At 44.5% G+C, this 21,590-nt stretch overlaps 1 protein-coding gene across 1 annotated transcript in view; it reads left to right on the forward strand.

Moving 5' to 3' along the window:
• The first annotated feature begins 1,454 nt into the window (after positions 1–1,454).
• GNAL (G protein subunit alpha L) overlaps positions 1,455–21,590 on the forward strand; it is a 200,266-nt gene continuing 180,130 nt past the window's right edge. The window contains exon 1 of the mRNA XM_054460592.2: positions 1,455–2,134. Within this exon, the coding sequence (XP_054316567.1) occupies positions 1,777–2,134 (358 nt within the window). The 5' untranslated portion in view covers positions 1,455–1,776. The remainder of the gene's footprint in view (positions 2,135–21,590) is intronic.

Consider the following 21,590-nt stretch of genomic DNA (forward strand, 5'->3'; position numbering starts at 1 on the left):
ACAGCGATATTTAGTAACTTTTTCTATTTTCCCAAGTTAGATTTTCTATAGTCCTCCTTTCTTTTGCTCAAATATCTAAAAGTATGCCATAATTTTAGCAAAATTTGGGGAACAATGTTAAGTCAAAAGTAGTACATGTATGCACATTTGTTATTAGTAGGACCCTCAAAAGAAATGTGAATGCCGGATCTCCAACTTCTTGATTTAAAAATGTAATCCAGGTCCGGTGCAGTGGCTCACGCCTGTAATCCCAGCACTTTGGGAGGCAAGATGGGTGGATCCCTCGAGGTCAGGAGTTCAAGACCAGCCTGGCCAACATGGTGAAACTGTCTCTACTAAAAATTCAAAAAAAAAGAAAAAGAAAAATTAGCTGGGAGTGGTGGTGGGCGCCTGTAGTCCCAGCTACTCAAGAGGCTGAGGCAGTAGAACCACTGGAACCCGGGAGGCAGAGGTTGCAGTGAGCCGTGTTTGCACCATTGCACTCCAGCCTGGGCAACAGAGCCAGACTGTCTCAAAAAGAAAAAATGTAATCCAATGTAGTATTTACATGTAGTGCCAACGGGTACAGTGCACACTGCGCTGTGCTGCATGCTGTGTTTCATTAAACAGCCTAATCTGGTGTGTTAATAAGAGATGTATTTAACTATCAGCTATAATATTCCATGTCATTTTCCAAGGAACACATCTTACAGTAGGTTTTTCACAAGCTATATTGAAATGTTCACCTGTTGCAGAAGCTCTACAGATGCTGTGCATTCAGTGGGAAATAACCGAAGACATAGGACCTCGGGCAGGCTTGTTTCTCAGCGTCAGGGAGAGAGCGCACCCAGTCTGAAGGCACATCTGCTCCTCTCTGCGCTATATTGTGGATTAAGAAAATACAGTGTACAATCTCATATTCTCATTTCAGCAAATATAAATAGTACATGGCAGTTATATGTGCTCGGTTTTCATTTTTAAGGGTGGAGATTGTTGAAAATGGTGTCGTGGACCAGACTCCAGAATTGGAGATTTTGTAGAGGTCAAAGGTATAGTACTATTAAAGTAGGGATAAAGAGTGTGCAGACGTGTGTGTAAGATAATGAGCAGAAAAGGGAGTGGCAAGGTGCAGAGATCTCTGCAAGCAACGGATTGGGGAAACTGAAGGCTTTAAAGCCACGGTCTCTATTCCTACACCCAGCTTTCCGTCCTCAGTTACTATCGCCCAAGATCAAAGCCACCCTGGTTTTCTGATTGCCGCAACTGCGGCTCCAGGTGCTGAGTGCACAGCCACTGCGGCACTGTCCGCAGCTGCGCGCCGGGCTCAGACGGCATTATTTACGGTACAGAATACTCGCCCGCGCGACGGTATTTACGGTAACGGGGACCAGCCTGGGCGGCAGTATTTACGGTAACGAAAGCCAGCTGTATTTACGGTAGAGAGGGCTGGACCGGCGGCGGCATTTACAGTAACGGGGGCCGGGCTCGCGGAGGCCCGTCGGTTCGGCCCGCTCTGGGCGTTAGCAAGTGATCTCCAGCCAAGGCGGCCGCCACCCCTTGCACCCAGCAGAAAATGCAAAATGGCCCTCTGGGGCAGTGAGGGGCTGTGGCCCTCGGCCCCGGCCTGCCGCACCCCCTTCCCGCAGCTGGCGGCCGGCAGCGCCGAACAGGGTCCGGGTGCAGCCCCCTCCCGCCCCTCCGCAGGGGCGCCGGCCTGAACTGGCCGCGGGAACCAGGCCGCCCTCGGCGCCCAGCCCGCCCTAGTCCCGCGCACCGCCCCCGCTGTGCCGCGCCCACATGGGTCTGTGCTACAGTCTGCGGCCGCTGCTTTTCGGGGGCCCAGGGGACGACCCCTGCGCGGCCTCGGAGCCGCCGGTGGAGGACGCGCAGCCCGCCCCGGCCCCGGCCCTGGCCCCAGTCCGGGCGGCCGCAAGGGACACAGCCCGGACCCCGCTCCCTCGGGGCGGCGAAGGGAGCCCGGCATGCCCTCGGCCCAAAGCAGACAAGCCGAAGGAGAAGCGGCAGCGCACCGAGCAGCTGAGCGCCGAGGAGCGCGAGGCGGCCAAGGAGGCGAGGAAAGTGAGCCGGGGCATCGACCGCATGCTGCGCGAGCAGAAGCGCGACCTGCAGCAGACGCACCGGCTCCTGCTGCTCGGTAGGTCCCGGCCGCGAGGTCGGCTGACGCCCCGGGGACAGCGCGCCGGGCCCGCGGGGGCGGCGGGCACCGGGGAGCGGCGGCGGGAGGGGCTCCTGAATCCCGGGACTGGACCCGGACGGGCGGCGGGCGCGGACGGGCTCAGAGCGTTTAAACTATGGGTGGAATGGTTCCCCTGACCTAGCCGGGAGGACTCTACGGGCTGATTCTGCCCCTCCCAATGCCTTGAGCTTACTGCCGGTCGCTCGCTCTAATTAATGAGCCTCTCTGGGAAGTCTCCCCCTCGATTGATCACCTTCCACAGGGTCTAATCCCCGGGGATGTCTACCCTAGCCTCTCACTTCCTGCTACACGAGGAGGCTAGCAGTTTGTTTTAAGAACACAGATGAAAGGAGATTTATAAGGCCTTTTAGCTTGACCGCAAAGCTTTTATTCCAATCACAGTGTTGTGGGTGGGTGTGGCCTGCTGCCTTTTGAGAAAGAACTTCAGCTACACTTAGATTTTACTGTGGAAGCCCAACCCCGGCTCTGGGAGGTTTGCCCCGCTTGAGAACCAGCGGCACGAAAGGGTGGCGGGCCCCGGTGTGCTCGCTGTGTAACTGCGTGCAGGAGGGCGGGCGCAGAATCCCAGCGTTTTCAAGGAACCAAATGCTTGCTCTCCTAGTAGTATTTTTCAGAGCTTAGCTATAGCAAGTACGTGTTCTCCTACAACAATTAGAAAACATGGTTCTATGCACTCTACCGTAGAATGAAAAAAAAAATCACTATTTCCTGATACTACTTGTTGCCTTTTAAATTTTAAGACAAAATAATAATAATTGAGCTTTTGATCGCAATTTTGTGAGATATAAGGAAGAATAGTCGTTCAGGTCTGTGCTCTCTGCTATGCGTGTGAGAAGGAGTTATTCCATGACTTTAGCAAGATGCCTGCTTATAAATGAATGCAACTTTCATTTAAGATCTAGAATACAATAAATATTGAGTTTGAGAGGACTTGTCCACTGCAAGAATGAATAATTTAAAACAACATAAACCTAGCTGTTGTATCCTGGTGAAATATCTAATTGCTAAAGCAAAGGGAAATGTTTTTGAAGAAACAACAACAACAACAAAAAACAGTAAATACGCAGGTTATCTCAACAGGGACGCGGGCTGAGCAGTAGCAGAGCTCTCCCCTCCAGTGCTCACCTCCGGAATATCGCGGAGCACACGTTTCCAGAGGTCTGAGGATACAAAAGTGTAACTTTAGAATTTCATACCTTGTTAAACCATTGTTGGTGTGTGAGGGTAAAATAAATCTTCGGATATGCAAGTACTCAAAGTATACCCTCATCCACATAGTTTTCTGGAAGGAAACTTAAAAAAAAAAAGAGACACATTGGTGGCTCATGCCTGTAATCCCAGCACTTTGAGAAGCTGGGGCTGGTGGATCACTTGATCTGAGGAGTTCAAGACCAGCCTGGGTAACATAGTAAAACCCCATCTCTACAAAAAAATACGAAAATTAGCCGGGTGGTGCACTGGAGACCCTGTCTCAAAAATAAATAAATAAATAAATAAATAAATAGAGACAAGTCTCACTATGTTGGCCAGGCTGATCTCAAACTCCTGGCCTCACTCCACCCACGTCAGCATCCTAAAGTGCTGGGATTACAGGCATGAGCCACCATGCTCTACCTGGAAAGACATTAATTGGAAATTACTTCAGCCAAAATTTTTTAAGTGCATCAAATTAAAATAATTCAAAAAGGGGAGAATTTTTTTAAAGGGGGGAGAGAATTGTCAGCTCAAGAAACTAACAAAAAAAATTAAGACAAATAGGATCAGGAGTTGTGAGAATATAGTGTTGTTTTGATGTGATTATACAGTTGAACATAATTTTAAAATAATAAAAGGATATGAGAAGCAGAAAATGCTTTATATATAATAAAAATTATTAGACTATGAATCTGTGAAAAACAAATGTGATGAGATATGGTCTGAAGAATAGAATGGTGAGCTCTAAAGAGTCAGCTTCTTGTAACACATTTGTAAGTACTCTTTGAAGACATCATCTCATAGCCTCATAGAGTTTATGTATCAGCATTATATCTAAAATGACATAAAATCAAATGACTCACTTTTCAGGGGGAATGTATTGTATCCTCCACCCAGTGATATCTACACTAAAACGCATACTGCTATGTGGGGTTGACATTGTTTGTCAATTTTATATAGATTTGAGTTAAACACACAAAGGTTCTTGATTTTATTAGGCTTTAAAATGGATTTAGCTGGAAATTTTTGAGTCAGAAATATGACTTATTGACCATTAATATCCTCAGATAATTACTTATGCTGCCATTGTGTTTAACAGCCATTTATTCTTGCTCACTGACCACCTTCATTTATTTATTCTGGAAATGTGCACCGAAAGCTGGGTTCAGAGACCTCAGACCCAGGGAAGGTGCATTCACTCCAGCAGTGTCTTTTTTTTTTTTTTTTTTTAAATCCCAGCACTTTAGGATGCTGAGGTGGGCAGATCACTTGAGGCCAGGAGTTCAAGACCAGTCTGGGCAACATAGTGAGACTATGTCTCTATTTTTTTTTTTTTTTTTTTGAGACAGGCTCTCACTTTGTCACCCGGTCAGGAGTGCAGTGGTATGATCATGGCTCACTGCAGCCTGGACCTCCCCAGCTCAAGCAATCTTCCTGCCTCAGCCCCACAAGTAGCTGGGACTACAGGTACATGCTACCACGGCCAACTAACTTTTGTATTTTATGTAGCGATGGGGTTTCACCATGTTACCCTGGCTGGTCTTGGACTTCTGAGATCAAGTGATCCATCTGTCTTGGCCCACAGTGCTGGGATTACAGGTGTGAGCCATTGTGTCCAGTCAAGTGCCCTTTATCACTCCATGCCTGCTAGTGTGAGGTGAGTCCGGTCTCCCACCATGATGAGTCCTCAAGAAGACCTTCCCAGAGTCTTCTAGTGGAAATAAAGGTTTAACTCTCTGTGTCCTGTGAATTCTTTGTGCTCCTCTCATGGAGCACTGGGGTACATCGCTCCATAGGTGTCATGGTGCTCTGTCTCCCCCATGGGGTCGATCCTGATGACTCAGCTTTCTTTCCTGCACAGGACGTAGCACCCCACACAATCCTCTGGCAACAACACAAGAATCTGGGAGCCACTGTGACTGTGAGGAGATATGGTCCCATTTTAATTTTTAGGTGGAGCATGGTTGAAGCATGCCATGGCTGGATTTTAAGCAGGTGCAGAGGTGGGATGTAACTTTCCAGTTAGAAGGCAGTGGTCAAGACAAGGAATCATGGGGTCCAAACTAGAGCAGTGTGGTATAGTAGGAGTGGGGAGCTCACGGGCTTGGGGAGCAGGTCAGATGACTGGGTGCGGAGGGTAGGTAATGAGAGGAATTCTCAGATAACTCCCATGGTCTTGAGCATGAGGTATGTGTTAGTCAGCTTGCTTACCTACCAAAATACAACAGGCTGAATGACCAAAAGCAGACGTTTATTTTCTCACAATTCTGGAGGTTGAAAGTCTAAGATCAAGGTGCCAGCAGGGTTGGTTTCTGGTGAGGGCTCCCTTCCTGGCTTGCAGATGGCCACCTTCTCACAGTATCCTCACATAGCCTTTCCTCTGTGTGCACACAAAAAGAGGGAGAGATCTTCGGTGTCTCTTCCTCTTCTTACGAGGACACTGTGGGATTAGGGCCCCACCTTATGGCCTCATCTTACCTTAATTACCTACTTAAGGGCCCTATGTCCAAATACAGTCATGTGGGGGGTTAGGGCTTCAACATATGAATTTAGGGGGATGGGAAGCACAATTCAGTCCATAACAAGGGCTAAGGCAGGGAGTGCATGCCCTGTCTAAAAGGGACAGCTGCATCCTAGCTTCATCCCACTGTTGCCTGTGAGAACACAGGCTCAAAGTTGCCAGGTCTTTGGAATTTCTGAAACCTACCTATTTTTAAGCATTTGCTCAAATTAATAAAATGTAATCTACATGGCTAATTCAGTGACGGGCTGCTGGCTCTCACCACTGATCTGACCTAGGTCACACAGACTTTTCTGCAGGCTGTGCACTAGGCTTTAGGGGCTCACGCACATGAGAGACCATTGGCAGAGGCTCTGGGTCTACACCAATTAAAAGCATACTTGATGTGAATTGGTGTGAATCAAAATATTTAATCTGCCAAATGAACACATACAGCAAACAAAGCTGTGTTCACCATCCTTCAGGTGAATTTTTCTGCTATTGAGTTCATGGAGTTGTAACAGAATCAATGCCATTGATTTTTCTTCATCCTTCATTGACTGTGTTCACTGCCTTCCTATTGGGGAAGGGTTATCACGTTCCACTCAACTACTCTTTTAATATGATTCTTTTCCTGGATTGTTATTCGAATTTTAAATCCTCAACTGTAGATAGGATTTGTCTTTTTTACTTTTTTCAATTATTTCTTGTTATAGTTTGTGTATTTGCTATTTCTCTGTCTGGAATACATCTTTCAAGAAGGAAGCAATCTCTTTGGGACATTTGCTAGTTTTCTTTTGTATCAGAATGCTGGCATGATTTTAATCTGTGTCTTTAGTTACTGTCAGAGGAAGTGCCTGGTGCACACATGCTCAGACATGCGCACACGCACACACACACACACACACACAAAGGAAAAAAAACAGAAGGAATGTTCTCCACTCTGGGGTTTTGATGACTTTTTTCCCAAGTAAATGTCTTTCTTAATGAATGCAGAAGTGACCAAGAAAAGACAATAGTTTTGGAGTTGTGCAGTAGCCTCGGGCACATCCTTATTAACTTGCTGTCTTGGTTTTTTGCCACAGGAGGCTGTGGCTTTCAAAGTCAGAAGAAATCCCAATACTCTGGCTATTCCTTATGTTTCTGAACTCACAAAAGCATAACACATCCTGGCCGAGCGCGGTGGCTCACCCCTGTAATCCCAGCACTTTGGGAGGCCGAGGCGGGTGGATCATGAGGTCAGGAGATCAAGACCATCCTGGCTAACATGGTGAAACCCCGTCTCTACTAAAAATACAAAAAAAAATTAGCCAGGCATGGTGGCGGGCACCTGTAGTCCCAGCTACCTGGGAGGCTGAGGCAGGAGAATGGCGTGAACCCGGAAGGCAGAGCTTGCAGTGAGCTGAGATCGTGCCACTGCATTTCAGCTTGGGCGACTGAGCAAGACTCCGTCTCAAAAAAAAAAAAAAAAAAACACACATAACACATCCTTACAGCCTTAAAGAGAATGCAGTGATGTTGTTGCATTTAAGTCAAAACTTTTATGTGGTATAACTTGTTATAGACTGTTATAGCAATGATACTAAAACTTTATAGGCTGGAAACTGCCGTTGTTTACATGAAGCCTAATTTCATCCCAGGGATTTATCTTGTTCTTTCACCTGGCAAAACACCGGAAGTTCAGAACACTCTGCCAAAAATGTTCTCTTGGACTTGTCAACCCTCTCGTGTTTATTCACATGATTAATACTAGCCCTGAAAACAGGTAGTTGTGTCACTGGAATATATGACCATTTTATGAACACTTCCTTCAAAATTTGGGGATACCCTACGACCCACTAAAAGATGCAGAGGGGCGTGTGTGATGGTTAGAGCACAGCACTGGAGTCAGACCTTGTCTGAGGCCCTCAGCACCCCCATCCTCCAGTTGCACAAACTTAAGTACACCCTCCAGAGCTTCAGTTTCCATCTCAATGATAATCCTAATCCCACTGGCTTATTGAGAGGAGTAAATGAAATTAATTGAAATAATGTATATAAATTCACATAATGAGATCACACATCCTAGCAAAGGGCATCCAGCCCCAGGTGCACACAGCCCTCTGTGACTGAGCCAGGATCAAGCCCAGGCAGGCTGGCTTCGCCAAACAACATTAGCCAGTGACTGTGAGGCCAGCGGGAGGCAGCTGCAACAGTCCAGTCAAGAGATGTGAGGAGGCCGGGTACGGTGGCGCACGCCTGTAATCCCAGCGCTTTGGGAGGCTGAGGTGGGCGGGTCACCTGAGGTCAGGAGTTCAAGACCAGCCTGGCCAACATGGTGAAACCCCATCTCTACTAAAAATACAAAAATTAGCTGGTGGTGGGTGCCTGTAATCCCAGCTTCTCAGGAGGCTAAGGTGAGAGTATCACTTGAACCTGGGAGGCGGAGTTTGTAGTGGGTTGAGATCGTGCCATTGCACTCCAGCCTGGGGGAGAGAGCAAGACTCAGTCTCAGAAAAAAAAGAGAGAGAGATGTGAGGAGGCGACCTCATTCAGATGTATGACAATGACAGGAAGGGGCAGACGTGTCTGTGGGTGTGGGCAAAATGAAATCCCGGGAACCTGGTGACTGATGAGATGGAGGGAAAGAAGAGCATCTGGGTGAAGAAATGTCACTGAACCCTTCAGTAAAATGGCAAGGACGTTCTCCGAGTAAGGAATTTAAGAATAAGAGGCAATTGGAGGGAGAAGAGAACAGTGAGCTCCAGTCTAGATGTGTTGAGACTGAAGGGCCTTGGGTGTCCAGTGGGCCGTGGCTGGAGAGCAGCTGGGCATTTGCCTTTGGTCTCAGAGAGGCTGCAGAGCCAGAGATGGATGTGTCACCCAGAGTCATTAGTGCACTGGCCAGGTTGGACATGCCACCTGGGGACCACACGCCACCCAGAGAGGACACGCCACCTGGGGAGGACGTGCAGAGTGAGAAGGGAAGGGAGGAGGGCCCAGGATAGGAGGCCATGGGACTCCAGCCTTTCAAAAAGGGCTGGAGGAAGAAGACTGTAAAGAATGACAGAGGGCTGGGAGCAGCCAAGAAAGGAAGAGGTTTCTGGAGGAAGGCAGTGGCCAGCAGTGTCACTTGGGAGCTCAGGGATAAAGAGGGCTGAGGCTGGGCGCGGTGGCTTATGCCTGTAATTCCAGCACTTTGGGAGGCCGAGGCGGGTGGATCATGAGGTCAAGAGATCAAGACCATCCTGGCCAACATGGTAAAACCTCGTCTCTACTAAAAATGCAAAAATTAGCTGGGCGTGGTGGTGCACGCCTGTGATCCCAGCTACTTGGGAGGCTGAGGCAGGAGAATTGCTTGAACCCAGGAGGCAGAGGTTGCAGTGAGCCAAGACTGCGCCACTACACTCCAGCCTGGGAGACAGAACAAGACTCCGTCTCAAAAAAAAAAGAGGGCTGAGAAGGAACCCACTGGGTGTGCAGGTTCATGGCCTGGCGGGTGCAGGAGGCTTCAGACTGGAAGGGACAGGAAGACACTGAAGCAGTGACGGTGGCTGCTCTTGGGAGGACTTTGCTGCTGGAGGACGAACAGGTGTGCCCACTCCTGCACCCTGTGCAATCCAGGAAACAGCCGGGGTGATGACGGATAAGACTGGAATGGTGGGTGCTCCTGGGGATGAAGAGAAGCCGGCAGGAGAGGAATTGTCGATCTTTGTTTGACCCTGGCTGTGCATCCACTTTCTAAACACTCAGGTGCCTGGACTCAACCTCAGCTCCTCCAGCACAAGTGACTTTCCCTGTTGACGGTGTCAGACTAATGTGTCATTTAGAGGGAGATTCTTTAATGGCAAGCAGGTTTTTCAGTTGAGTTGAGACCGAGAGACCTAGCTAATTCAGGTATCTAGCTAATTTAATTTGTCTATGAAAAGTTTCCAAAGGTTAGCATTTTCAAAGATAAGACCTAACTCCAAGGGCCTAAAATCACCTCATGATATTGAAAGTGATAATCAGAAGATCTCCAAAACCCCACTGCGTAAATCCGAATAAGGAGCCCTAGATGATTATTTCTCACCTCACAGCACCCAGGATAATTTGAGTCTACATTTATTTATTTTTAATTTTTTTTATTTATTTATTTACTTAGAGACAGAGTCTCTCTCTGTTGCCTAGGCTGGAGCGGTAGTACCATCTTGGCTCACTGCAACCTCCATCTCCTAGGTTCAAGCAATTCTCTTGCCTCAGCCTCCCAAGTAGCTAGGACCACAGGCACCCACCACCACACCTGGCTAATTTTTGGGGTTTTTTTAATTTTTGTATTTTTAGTAGAGACAGGGTTTTACCATGTTGGACAGGCTGGTCTCAAACTCCTGACCTCTAGTGATCCACCTGCCTCAGCCTCCCAAAGTGCTGGGATTACAGGCATGAGCCTCCGTGCCCAACCGGGTCTAAATTTATTAATACTTAGTTATTGGGTTTTTTTGTTTTTTTTTTTTTTGGTTGGCTTTAAGCTGAAACCAACCCTTTTACTGAAAAACAGAAAATTACCTTCTACCAGCTAAAGCAGTGACTCTAAGTGTGTTTAGGGGTCAAGTGAAAACTTCCCTGTTGTTTCAGAATTCCCTTGCTAGGGATGGACAGACGGCGCACAGAGGACTTTTAGGGCAGGGAAACCACTCCATATGATACCGTAAGGGTGGACAATGTCACCACATACTTGTCCAACCCAACGCCAAGAGGGAACCCTAGTGTAGCCCTTCCAGCCCTGTGGACTCTGGGTGACAGTGATGCATCAGGGTAGCTTCATGGATTGCAGCACTCTGTGAGGGATATTGCTGGTGGGGAGGCTGTGCCTGTCGGGGCAGGGAGTACATGGCAGCTGTATTCTGTACCATCCTCTCAATTTTGCTGTGAACCTAAAACTGCTCTAAATAATAGGCTTTTTGTTTTAGTCACTTACTAAGAAAAGAAGTCAGTGAAGGATTTTGTCCTTGAATTAGGATCCCGAGAGGAGGAGCTGGTGGAGAAGAAGAGGACATCACAGTGGCCATAACAGAAGGGTCTAGGGTTCTTCTAATGAGCCCGTTTAGGGGCCATAAGCTGATGGCCCTACTCTTAAAAAGCCCGGGTCAGTTAACCACAGCAGGAAAGATAGCAGCCCATTATTGAAAGCTGTGGTTTATGAATAAAAAAGCATCATTTAAAGACTTTTCCAACTGCAGTTCTGGGGTTAAATTATTCTCAGCAAATAAAGTCCTCTAGACTTGCATTGAAGTGTTAGCACCTGACGGGAGGGGCACACACACACTGCTCCTGCAGGCCTCTTGGCTTGGCTTGACCCTGTGTCCCATTCTGTAAGGCTGCCCTAGCTCTGCCTCATCAGGAGGAATCACAGGATTGTTGCCCAGCTGTTATCAGGTGTTACACCAAATGCCACTGAAGGCGCGAGTTAGGGAAGCCACCCATCAAAATCTTCAAGGGTTAGACAGCTCTCTTCAACCCTTCCTGCTGTTATTTCATTTGCCGATCTGGGAAAATGTTATTTAGTGAGAGACAGGTCAGCCTGCCGACTGATGGAGGATCGAGGAAGACAGCAAACACACTGTGGCATCTGCTTTCTCTAATCCTAGCAGAAGTGCCTTGGAGAAGATGTAGGTTGCATCACTGTGCTTTGGATTAAAGCTCACTTGGTGTGTTCTTCTGTAGTTGAAAAGTGAATTTTCTTTCTGAGTAAGTGAACTTCTCCCAGGAAAAGCATAAGAAGAGAATATTTTGACATAAACAGAAAAATAAGGCACAATGATACCCATTCTTTGAGTCACAAGGGAAAAGGCCATTTTATTCATTGAATCCCTTATATTACTCACCAGTTGCAAACATTTGTGTCTCTCAAGAGCCCGCTCTGTGCCAGGTGCTTCTCTGGGTGATGCGGAGATTCCACAAGGCAGAGAGCACAGCCTCAGCCCTGGAAAAGTTTACTGTGTTGTTGAAGAGAAAGGACAAGAACCTAAGAGAAAAATACCAGTCCAAGCCTGCACGTGCTCAGAGATAAATGGCAATAGTGTGGGTCAAGAACATGATTCCAGGGATTCACGTGGAACCTCTCAATAACATGATGGGCATCCCCCTTCCTTAGGATATTTTATGAGTGGGGAGGTACACGGGAGGTAGGAACTTGATTGTTTAATGTCGATGTTTGCACACAAATGCATAATGCTGGCCAGGCACAGTGGCTCGCACCTGTAATCCTAACACTTTGAGAGGCTGAGGCGGGTGGATCGCTTGAGGTCAGGAGTTCAAGACCAGCCTGGCCAACATGGTGAAACCCCATCTCTACTAAAATACAAAAATTAGCCAGACGTTGTGGCGGGTACCTATAATCCCAGCTACTTGGGAGGCTGAGGCGGGAGGTTGCAATGAGCCAAGAGTGCGCCGTTGCACTCCAGCCTGGGTGACAGAGCAAGAATCTCAAAAAAAAAAAAAAAAAAAAGCATAATGCTATTATTGATCCTGGGTGCAAACTATGAGCAGAAGCAGCTGTGAAATCTGCTCCAAGTTTGCACCTGGTAGCTGGTTTCCTGTTCATCAAGGAGCTGCTGAAAGAACCCAGAAGCACCCACAGCTCCCAGAATGTAGCAGCAACCTGGAGTGTTTACCTAATAGAACTGATGCTTCAAGAAGATGAAAAGTTTGAGCAACAGTGTGCAGTGTTATCAAACGGGAAGGAGACTGCTCCTTTTATCTCCAGCTATCAAAGTGCTCCACAAGTCAATATTAGGAGCTGCATTTTATAGATTGCACCATCATGGGAAGCTGGAGATTGTCTGTAAATGGGCATGAAGGAAAAAAATGGAACGTTTATCCTTTTTTTCCCCAAGAAATCCACTCATTAGAGAATCACTGAAAGGAAGGTGGATAAAAAGCCACAAAAGGGAACCTTTAACTTGGCTGCAGAGCAGCATTTGTGTTTTACAGGCACTTTGGGAGCATCTAGAGAGCGTGATTTGGAGTCTGCTGGCCAGGAGGCCACAGGAGAAACACAGGTCAGCCCCAGAGTCATGGAGCACACATTTGCCTCGACCCCAGCTGTATTTTCTTTTCTGGGAAAATATCAGCCACTGGAATTAGGCCAGACACAGAAATCCATAGATACAAAGCTCGCCAGCAGAGCAAGACTCAGAACGCAAGAGTGGCCCCAGGGAAGAATCAGGACCGAGCAAGAGGCGATTGCTGGTCCCAGAGCCAGCCTCCTTCTTCCCTGTCACCCTCAGAGGGTGGTGTAAATGAACCACAAGCCCACAGCTGTCCTGGTGAGGAAGCCCAGAACAAGGCCCAAGCCAGCATACCCCAGAGAGTTAGACTGTGCCACAGATCAATCAGCTGTTTGATTTGTAGAGCAACTTGTCTATTGAGAAGGACGTCAAAGCTGTGTTACAGGCTACTATTTGTTTATTCAGTAGCAATTACTGACATTCAGTAGCACATCTACCACGTACCCAGGTTCTGTCAGGCTTCAGTCTACAAACTGGAGCTGTCTCAGGAGCTGTTCTGTGTGCTCAGACCTTGTGCGGGAGACAAAGGCATCAACCAGCCATTGCAGCACAGCATAAAATACATCCATGCAGGCACAGAAGACGGTGGGAGCAGCTCTTGCCCCAGTGAGGAGGGAGGCAGGCCTGAGGAGGAGGACAGCAGCTTCCAAGAACCTTCCCACTTAAAAAAAACAAAAACAAAAACAAAAAACATAACCCGGTGCGGTGGCTCACTCCTGCAATCCCAACACTTTGGGAGGCTGAGGCGGGTGGATCACATGAGGTCAGGAGTTCCAGACCAGCCTGGCCAGCATGGCAAAACCCTATCTCTACTAAAATTACAAAAATTAGATGGGCATGGTGGCACGAGCCTGTAATCCCATTTACTCGGGAAGCTGAGGCAGGAGAATGACTTGAACCCAGGAGCCGGAGGTTGCAGTGAGCCGAGATTGCGCCACTGCACTCCAGCCTGGGCGAAAGAGCAAGACTCCGTCTCAAAAACAAAACAAACAAACAAACAAAAAACCATATTTGTAGAGTATATTTCTGTTTTTAAAATCGACAAGTTTTCGAAACCCCTCGTTTTGAGAGGCTCATTGGAAAGCAGCAGGTGCCACGCAGAGCAAATGAAGAACAAAACGCTCCGCACATTGTGCATAGTTTTATCGAAACTCCTGCATCTGCTTTAAGCTTGTTTAGTTGAAAATCCATTTGGAATATGCTCTAATTGATATATGTGACCTATAAGGAAGTGTCCCTCTTTTTTAAGAAAATATAGAAACGTGTTATTTGTTATAGGTTTTCATTGTACAAAGAAATTCAATGTGCTGAAAAGAACCAATAAAATACGGATAAAGTAGTGCCAATTAAGAAACAGTTATGTGACTATCTCTGAAATTGTTTTAACTGGTACTTTGTTTTAGAATTACTTTTTAATGTAACAGCCTTCTGAACATCAGCTATTTGATAAGCGCTGCATGGAACTAAAAAGCATGCCGAGCTGTGGTTGATCCAATAGACTTTGCTGTGCCTAATGGAGGACGATATTTAACTTTCAGATCCATTTCCCTTTTTTGCTCTAATGACATTTTCTCAGAAGTAATGCTCTCCACCCTTGGGCTTGGGTACAATAATGAGCTTGGAACAGGGGATAGGAGGCCCAGTGTTGATGGGCGCACACACACACACAGACACACACACACACACACACACACACACAGTGAAGTGCAGGAAGCTCTGTGGCCATGTCAACCCTTGCTGCCTGGGGACAGATGGAGGCAGGCGGAACCCTAGTCTGTGGCTCAGAAGAAAAGCATCTTAGTTCTGCTGGTGGTGTTCAGCCTCAGCCTTTCCCTTCACCTAAATTCCTACAGGTTATCCTAACTTCAAATAGGATAAATTAATTTTAATTATTTATACAGAATGTTCGTTTAGGAAAACAGAGGATGGATTTCTAGGGTAATCTCAAAATCCTGTTATTCAACCCACAATACAAAGGAAGCAGCATTGGTGTTCTTCTATGGAACCTGAACATCATGGCTGCCACAGTGAGTCACAGCCTTCTGCACTCCCTGATCACACAGTGGGTGACACCCTAGACCCATGGGTCATACCATGGAACACATCGTGGATCCCACATATGGATTATACCCTACGACACAGCCTGGATCACACAGTGTATTTGGAATTAGAGCTTGGAATGCCAGGAACAGCCACACAGTCACCCTGGCCTCCAGAGCAGGCCTTCCGCTGAACCCTTTGCTGTGGATTCACTATGCCCTGAGCAGTCCAAGGCACAACTAATGGCTCAGGGTCTTCCGGCTGAAAGTGGGAATAGTGAGGAATGGGCCTAGGGTGATCAGTGAGCGTAATGATAAGTACCCCCGTCTGTAATATGTGCCCCAACTCCTGCTAACCCACAGGTACAGCGGGAGAGGAGCTCAGCTATCTGACCCACTTCCGGGCTCCCTCCCCATTTTCTAGACCCAGCCACGCAGCCTACTCCGGGGTCTTTGGACTCCATCTCTTACGTTTTTGTCTCCTTTCTTCCTTAATATCAGTATTTTCTTTTAGTTTCTCCTTATCAAAGCTTGCTCATACCCAGAACATTTTACTCGTTCCTGTGAAATTATTAATGGAGGTGAAGGTTAAGTCAATTACCAAATTTTTTTTAAATTTAACAGCTTTTTTGAGATACAGTTGAAATGCATACAGAAAACAGCACATATTTAAAGTGTACAGTTTGGTTAGTTTTGACATGTGTATACACCTGAGAGCATATCCATCACCTCTGAAAGTTTCCTCCTGCATCTTTGAGTTGATTTCCTTATTTTATCATGGTAAGAACACTTCACATGAGATCTACCCTCTTAAAAAGTTTTTAAGTGTACAATACTGTACTCTTCTATATGGGGACAATGTTGTACAGCAGAGCTCTACAACTTAATCATCTTGCATGTCTGAAATGTTTTACTCCTTGAATAGCAACTCTCCACTTCCCTCTCCCCCAAACCCTAGAGACAACTGTGCTACTCTGTGCTTCTCTGAGTTTGACTATTATAAGTCCTCATATAAATGGAATCATGCAGTATTTCTCCTTCTGTGACTGGCTTAACTTAGCATACTGTCCTCCAGGTTCATCAATGTTGTTGCATCTGGCTGCATTCCCTTCTTTTCTTTTTTGAGGTTGAATAATATTCCATTGTATGTATGTTCCACATTTTCTTTCTTCATTCATCTTCCAGTGGACATTTAGGCTGCTTCAGTGTCTTGGCTATTGCAAAAATTCCTGCAGCAAACATAAGAGTGCAGCTATCTCCTGGAAATTCTGATTTCAGTTCTTTTGAATATATACCCAGAAGTGGGATGGCTGGATTTTATGGTAATTCTATATTTTTATTTTTTAAGGAATTTCCATACTGTTTTCCATAGCAGCTGTACCATTTTAATTCCCACCAGCAGTGTATAAGGGTTTCAGTTTCTCCGCATCTTTGCCGACACTTGCTAACTTTTGTCTTTTTGATAATGGCCATCCTAACAGGTGTGAGGTGATATCTCATTATGGTTTTGATTTGCCATTTTCCTCATGATTAATAACATTGAGCTTTTCATATACCTGTTGGACATTTCTATGTCATTTTTTTTTTTTTCTGAGACAGAGCCTCGATCTGTCACCCAGGCTGGATTGCAGTGGCGTGATTTCGGCTCACTGCAACCTTCACCTCCCAGGTTCAGGCGATTCCCCTTCCTCAGCCTCCTGAGTGGCTGGGATTACAGGCTTCTGCCAGCATGCCTGGCAAAATTTTGTATTTTAGTAGAAGCGGGGTTTCACCATGTTGGCCAGGCTGGTCTTGAACTCCTGACTTCAAGTGATCTGCCCACCTCGGCCTTTCAAAGTGCTGGGATTACAGTGTGTGTCTTCTTTAAGAAGACATGTCATTAGCCCATTTTTTAATCCGGATATTTGCTGGGTTTTGCTTTGTTTTGTTTTGTTTTTTTGCTATTGAGTTGTAGGAGCTCTTTATATATTTCAGAGATTATCCCCTTATCAGATATAAGCATATCTCAGAGACATTGCTGGTTCAGTTCCAAACCACCCCAATAAAGTTAATATAGAAAGAAAGTCACATGAATTTTTTTCTCAGTGCATATAAAAGTTGTGTTTATACTATACTATATCTATTAAGTATGCAATCACATCATGTCTTAAAAAAAAAGCACACCTTAATTTAAAAATATTGATAAAAATGGCTAACAATCATCTGAGCCTTCAGTGAGTCTGGATCTCTTTGCTGGTGGAAGGTCTTGCCTCTACATCGGTGGCTGCTGTCTGATCAGGGCGGTTGTTGCTGAAGACAGTTTCTTAGACTAAGACAACAATAAGTTGATCACATCAGTTAACTCTTTCTTTCATGAAAGATTTCTCGGCAGCATGTGATGCTTTTGATAGCATTCTACTCATTGTAGAACTTTCAAAATTGGGGTAAGTCCTCTCAAACATGCTGCTTTATCAGCTAAGTTTATGGAATATTCTAAATCCTTTGTAATAGTTTCAACAATGTTCACAGCATCTTCACCAGGAGAAGATTACATCTCAAGAAACCTCTTTCTTTGCTCATCCATAAGAAGCAACTCCTCACCCATTAACATTTATCCTGAGATTGCAGCAATTTAGTCACATCTTCGGGCTCCACTTTTAATTCTAGTTCTCTTGCTATTTCTACCACATCTCTAGTTACTTCCTTTACTAAAGTCTTGAATCCCTCAAAGCAATCCATGTGGGTTGCAATCAACTTCTTCCAAATTCCTGTTCATGTTGCTATTTTGACCTCCTCCAATGAATCATGCGTGCTCATAATGGCATCTAGAATTGTGAATCGTTGCCAGGTTTGTTGTTGTTGTTGTTTTGAGACAGGGTCTCACTCTGTCACCCAGGCTGGAGTGTGGTGGCATGATCATGACTCACTGCAGCCTCAACCTCCCAGGCTCAAATGATTCTCCTGCCTCAGCCTCCCAAGTAACTGAGACTACAGGCATGTGTCACCATGCTTGGCTAATCCAGAAGGCTTCCAATTTACTTTGCTTAGGTCCATTAGAGCAATCGCTGTCTATGGCACTTATAGCACTATGAAACATATTTCTGAAATAATAAGACTGCAAAGTAAAAATTACTGCTTGATCCATGGGCTGAAGAATGGATGTTGTGTTAACAGGCACGAAAACAATATTAATCTCCTTGTACATCTCCATCAGAGCTCTTGGGTTGCCGGGTGCATAATAAATGAGCAGTAATAATTTGAAAGTAATCTTTTTTTCCGAGCAATACGTCCCAACAGTTGGCTTAAAATATTCAGTAAACCATGATGTAAACAGATGTGCTGTCATCCAGGCTCTGTTTTTCCACTGATAGAGCACAAGCAAAGCAAATTTAGCCTAATTCTTGAGGGCCCTAGGATTTTCAGAATGGTAAATGAGCACTGATTTCAACTTGAAGTTACCAGTTGCATTAGCACCTAACAAGAAGTCAGCCTGTCCTTTGAAGCTGTGGAGCCAGGGATGGACTTTTCCTCTTTACTTATGAAAGTCCTAGGTGGCATTTTCTTCCCACAGAAGGCTGTTCCACCTCCATTGAAAGCTGTTGTTTAGTGTAGCCACCTTCATCAGTGATCTTAGCTAGATCTTCTGGTTAACTTGCTGCAGCTTCTATATTAGCATTTGCTGCCTTACCTTGTACTTGTATGTTATGGAGACAACTGTTTTCCTTAAACGTCATGAATCAACCTCTGCTAGCTTCCAGCTTTTCTTCTGCAGCTTCCTTGCCTCTCTCAACCTTCCTAGAATTGAAAAGAGTTAGGGCCTTGTTCCAACTTAGGCTTTGGCTTCGGGGAATGCTGTGGCTGGTTTAATCTTCTATCCAGACCACTCAAACTTTCTTCATTTCAGCAATGTGGCTATTTCACTTTCTCATTAGTGGATTCACTGGAGTAGCACTTTTAATTTCCTTCAAGAACTCTCTCCTGGCATTCACAACTTGGCTGTTTGGCACAAGAGATCCACCTTTTGGCCTGTCTTGGCTTTTGACATGCCTTCCTCAGTAAGCTTAATCATTTCTAGCTTTGGATTTAAAGTGAGACAGTCTTCCTTTCACTTGAACACTTAGAGGCTATTGTAGGATTATTAAATGGCCCTAATTTCAATTCTGTTATGTCTCAGGACATAGGGAGGGCCCAAGAGAGGGAGAGAGATGGGGGAATGGCTGGTCAGTACAGCAGTCAGAACACACACACCATTTATCGATTGAGTTTGCCATCTTATATGGGTGCTATACGTGACACCTCCAAACAACTACAATAGTAACATCCAAGATCCCTTATCACAGGTCATTTTAACAGATATAATAATAATGCAAATATTTGGAATATTGCAAAGATTACCAAAACGTAACACAGAAACACAAAGTGAGCACACGCTGTTGGAAAAATGGTGCCAATAGACTTGCTCAACACAAGGTTACCACAGACCTGAAATTTATTAAAAATTTGTAAATTCGTATAAATGCAATATCTGCAAAACACACTAAAGTGAAAAACGATAAAACAAGGTACGCCTTTATGTGGTTTACACATATTTTCTCTCATTCAATAGGTTGCCTCTTCATTCTGTTGATTGTTTCCTTTGCTGTGCAGAAGCCCCTCAGTTTGATGTCATCTCACTTGCCAGTTTTGTCATTGCTGCCTGTGCTGTTGGTGTCATATCCAAGAAATCATTGCCAAGACCAATTAATGTCAGGAAACTTTTTTCCTATGTTTTCGTTCAGTAGTTTTACAGTTTCAGGTCTTACAATTATGTCTTTAATCCATTTCGATTTACTTTTTGTGTGTAGTGTAAGATAAAGTTCCAATTTCATTCTTTTGCATCTGCATATACAATTTTCCCAACACCATTTGTTGCAGAAACTATCCTTTCCCCATTTTATATTCTTGGCACTCTTGTCAAAGATCAATTGACTATATTTGTGGATTTATTTCTGGACTCTGTATTCTCTTCCATTGGTTTATGTATCTATCTTTATGCCAGTACCATAGTGTTTTAATTACTGTAACTGTGTAGTATGTTTTGAAATTAGGAAATGTGATGCTTCTAGCTTTGTTCTTCTTTCTCAAGATTACTTTGTCTACTTGGGGTCCTTTGTGGTTCCTTCTGAATTTTAGGACTGTTTTTTCTATTTTTGTAAAAAAAAAAAAAAAAAGTCATTGGGATTTCCCTGGGGATTGCATTGAATCAGTAGGTAGCTTTGGGTAGTATGGACATTTTAACAATATAAATCTTCCAATTTGTGAACATGGGATTTTTTTCCATTTATTTGTATCTTCTTTCATTTCTTATATCACTGTTTTGTAGTTTTCAGTATAAAGGTCTTTGTCCTCCTTAGTTAATTCCTAAGTGTTTTGTTATTTTTGATGTTGTTGTAAATGTGATTGTTTTTAAATTTCCTTTTCAGATAGTTCATTGTATGTAAAACTGCAACTGATTTTATACATCAATTTTGTATCCTGCAACTTTGCTGAATTCATTTATTAGTTCTAATAGTTTTTTGGTGAAATTTTTATATTTTTGTATGTATAAGATCATGCCATCTGTAAGCAGATAATTTTACTTCTTCCTTTTGAATTTTGATGCTTTTTATTTCTTTTTCTTGCCTATGTGCTTTGGCTGGGACTTCCTGTGGTGTGCTGAATAGAAGTGATGAGAGTGGGCATCTTTGCCTTCTTCCTGATCCTAGAGGAAAAGCTTTTGCTTTTTCACCATTAAATATAATATTAGCTGTGGGCTTTTCACATACAGCCTTAATTATAGTCAGTCAAATTTCTTCTATACCTAGTTTATTGAGAGTGTTTAATCATGAAATGGTGTTGAATTTTGTTAAATGCTTTTTTTGTATCTATTGAGATCACTATGTTATTTTTATCCTTCACACTGTTGATGTGGTGTATCACATTAATTGATTTACACGTGTTGAATCATCCTTGCATTTCAGGGATAAATCCCACTTGGTTATAGTGCTGTTGAGTTCAGTTTGCTAATACTTTATTAAGGATTTTTGCATCTGTGGACATCAGGAATATTAGCCTATAGTTTCTTTTCTTGTAGTGCCTTCATCTGACTTTGGTATCAGCATACACTGGCTTCATAAAATGAGTTTGGAAGTGTTCCCTTTATGTTATTGATGACGTGGTTTACATCTTTTTATGTTGTGTATCCATTAACACATTTTTATATAGTTAGTGTTAATACTTTGTCTTTTAACTTTAAGTTAGAATTAAAATTATTTACATATCAACATTACAGTATTCTATATTTGTCTACATATTTACCTTTACAAATGAACTTTATACTTTCATATGCTTTCTTGTTGCTGTTTAGTATTCTTTCATTTCAACTTGAAAAACTCTCCTTAGCATTTCTTGTATGTCATATATGGTGGTGATGAATACCCTCAACTTTTGTTTGGGAAATTTTTTCTCTCTCCTTCTTTTTTTGGAGGATAGTTTTGCCAGGTATAGTGTTCTTTGGTTGGCACTTTTTTCTTTTAGAACGTTGAATGTATCATCCCGCTCCTTTCTGACCTGAAAGATTTTTGCTAAGAAATCTGCCAATAGTCTTATGAGGGCTCCCTTGTATGTGACAAGTT

The sequence above is a fragment of the Pongo pygmaeus genome, chromosome 17, assembly GCF_028885625.2.
Source record: "Pongo pygmaeus isolate AG05252 chromosome 17, NHGRI_mPonPyg2-v2.0_pri, whole genome shotgun sequence".
Lineage (NCBI taxonomy): Eukaryota > Metazoa > Chordata > Mammalia > Primates > Hominidae > Pongo > Pongo pygmaeus.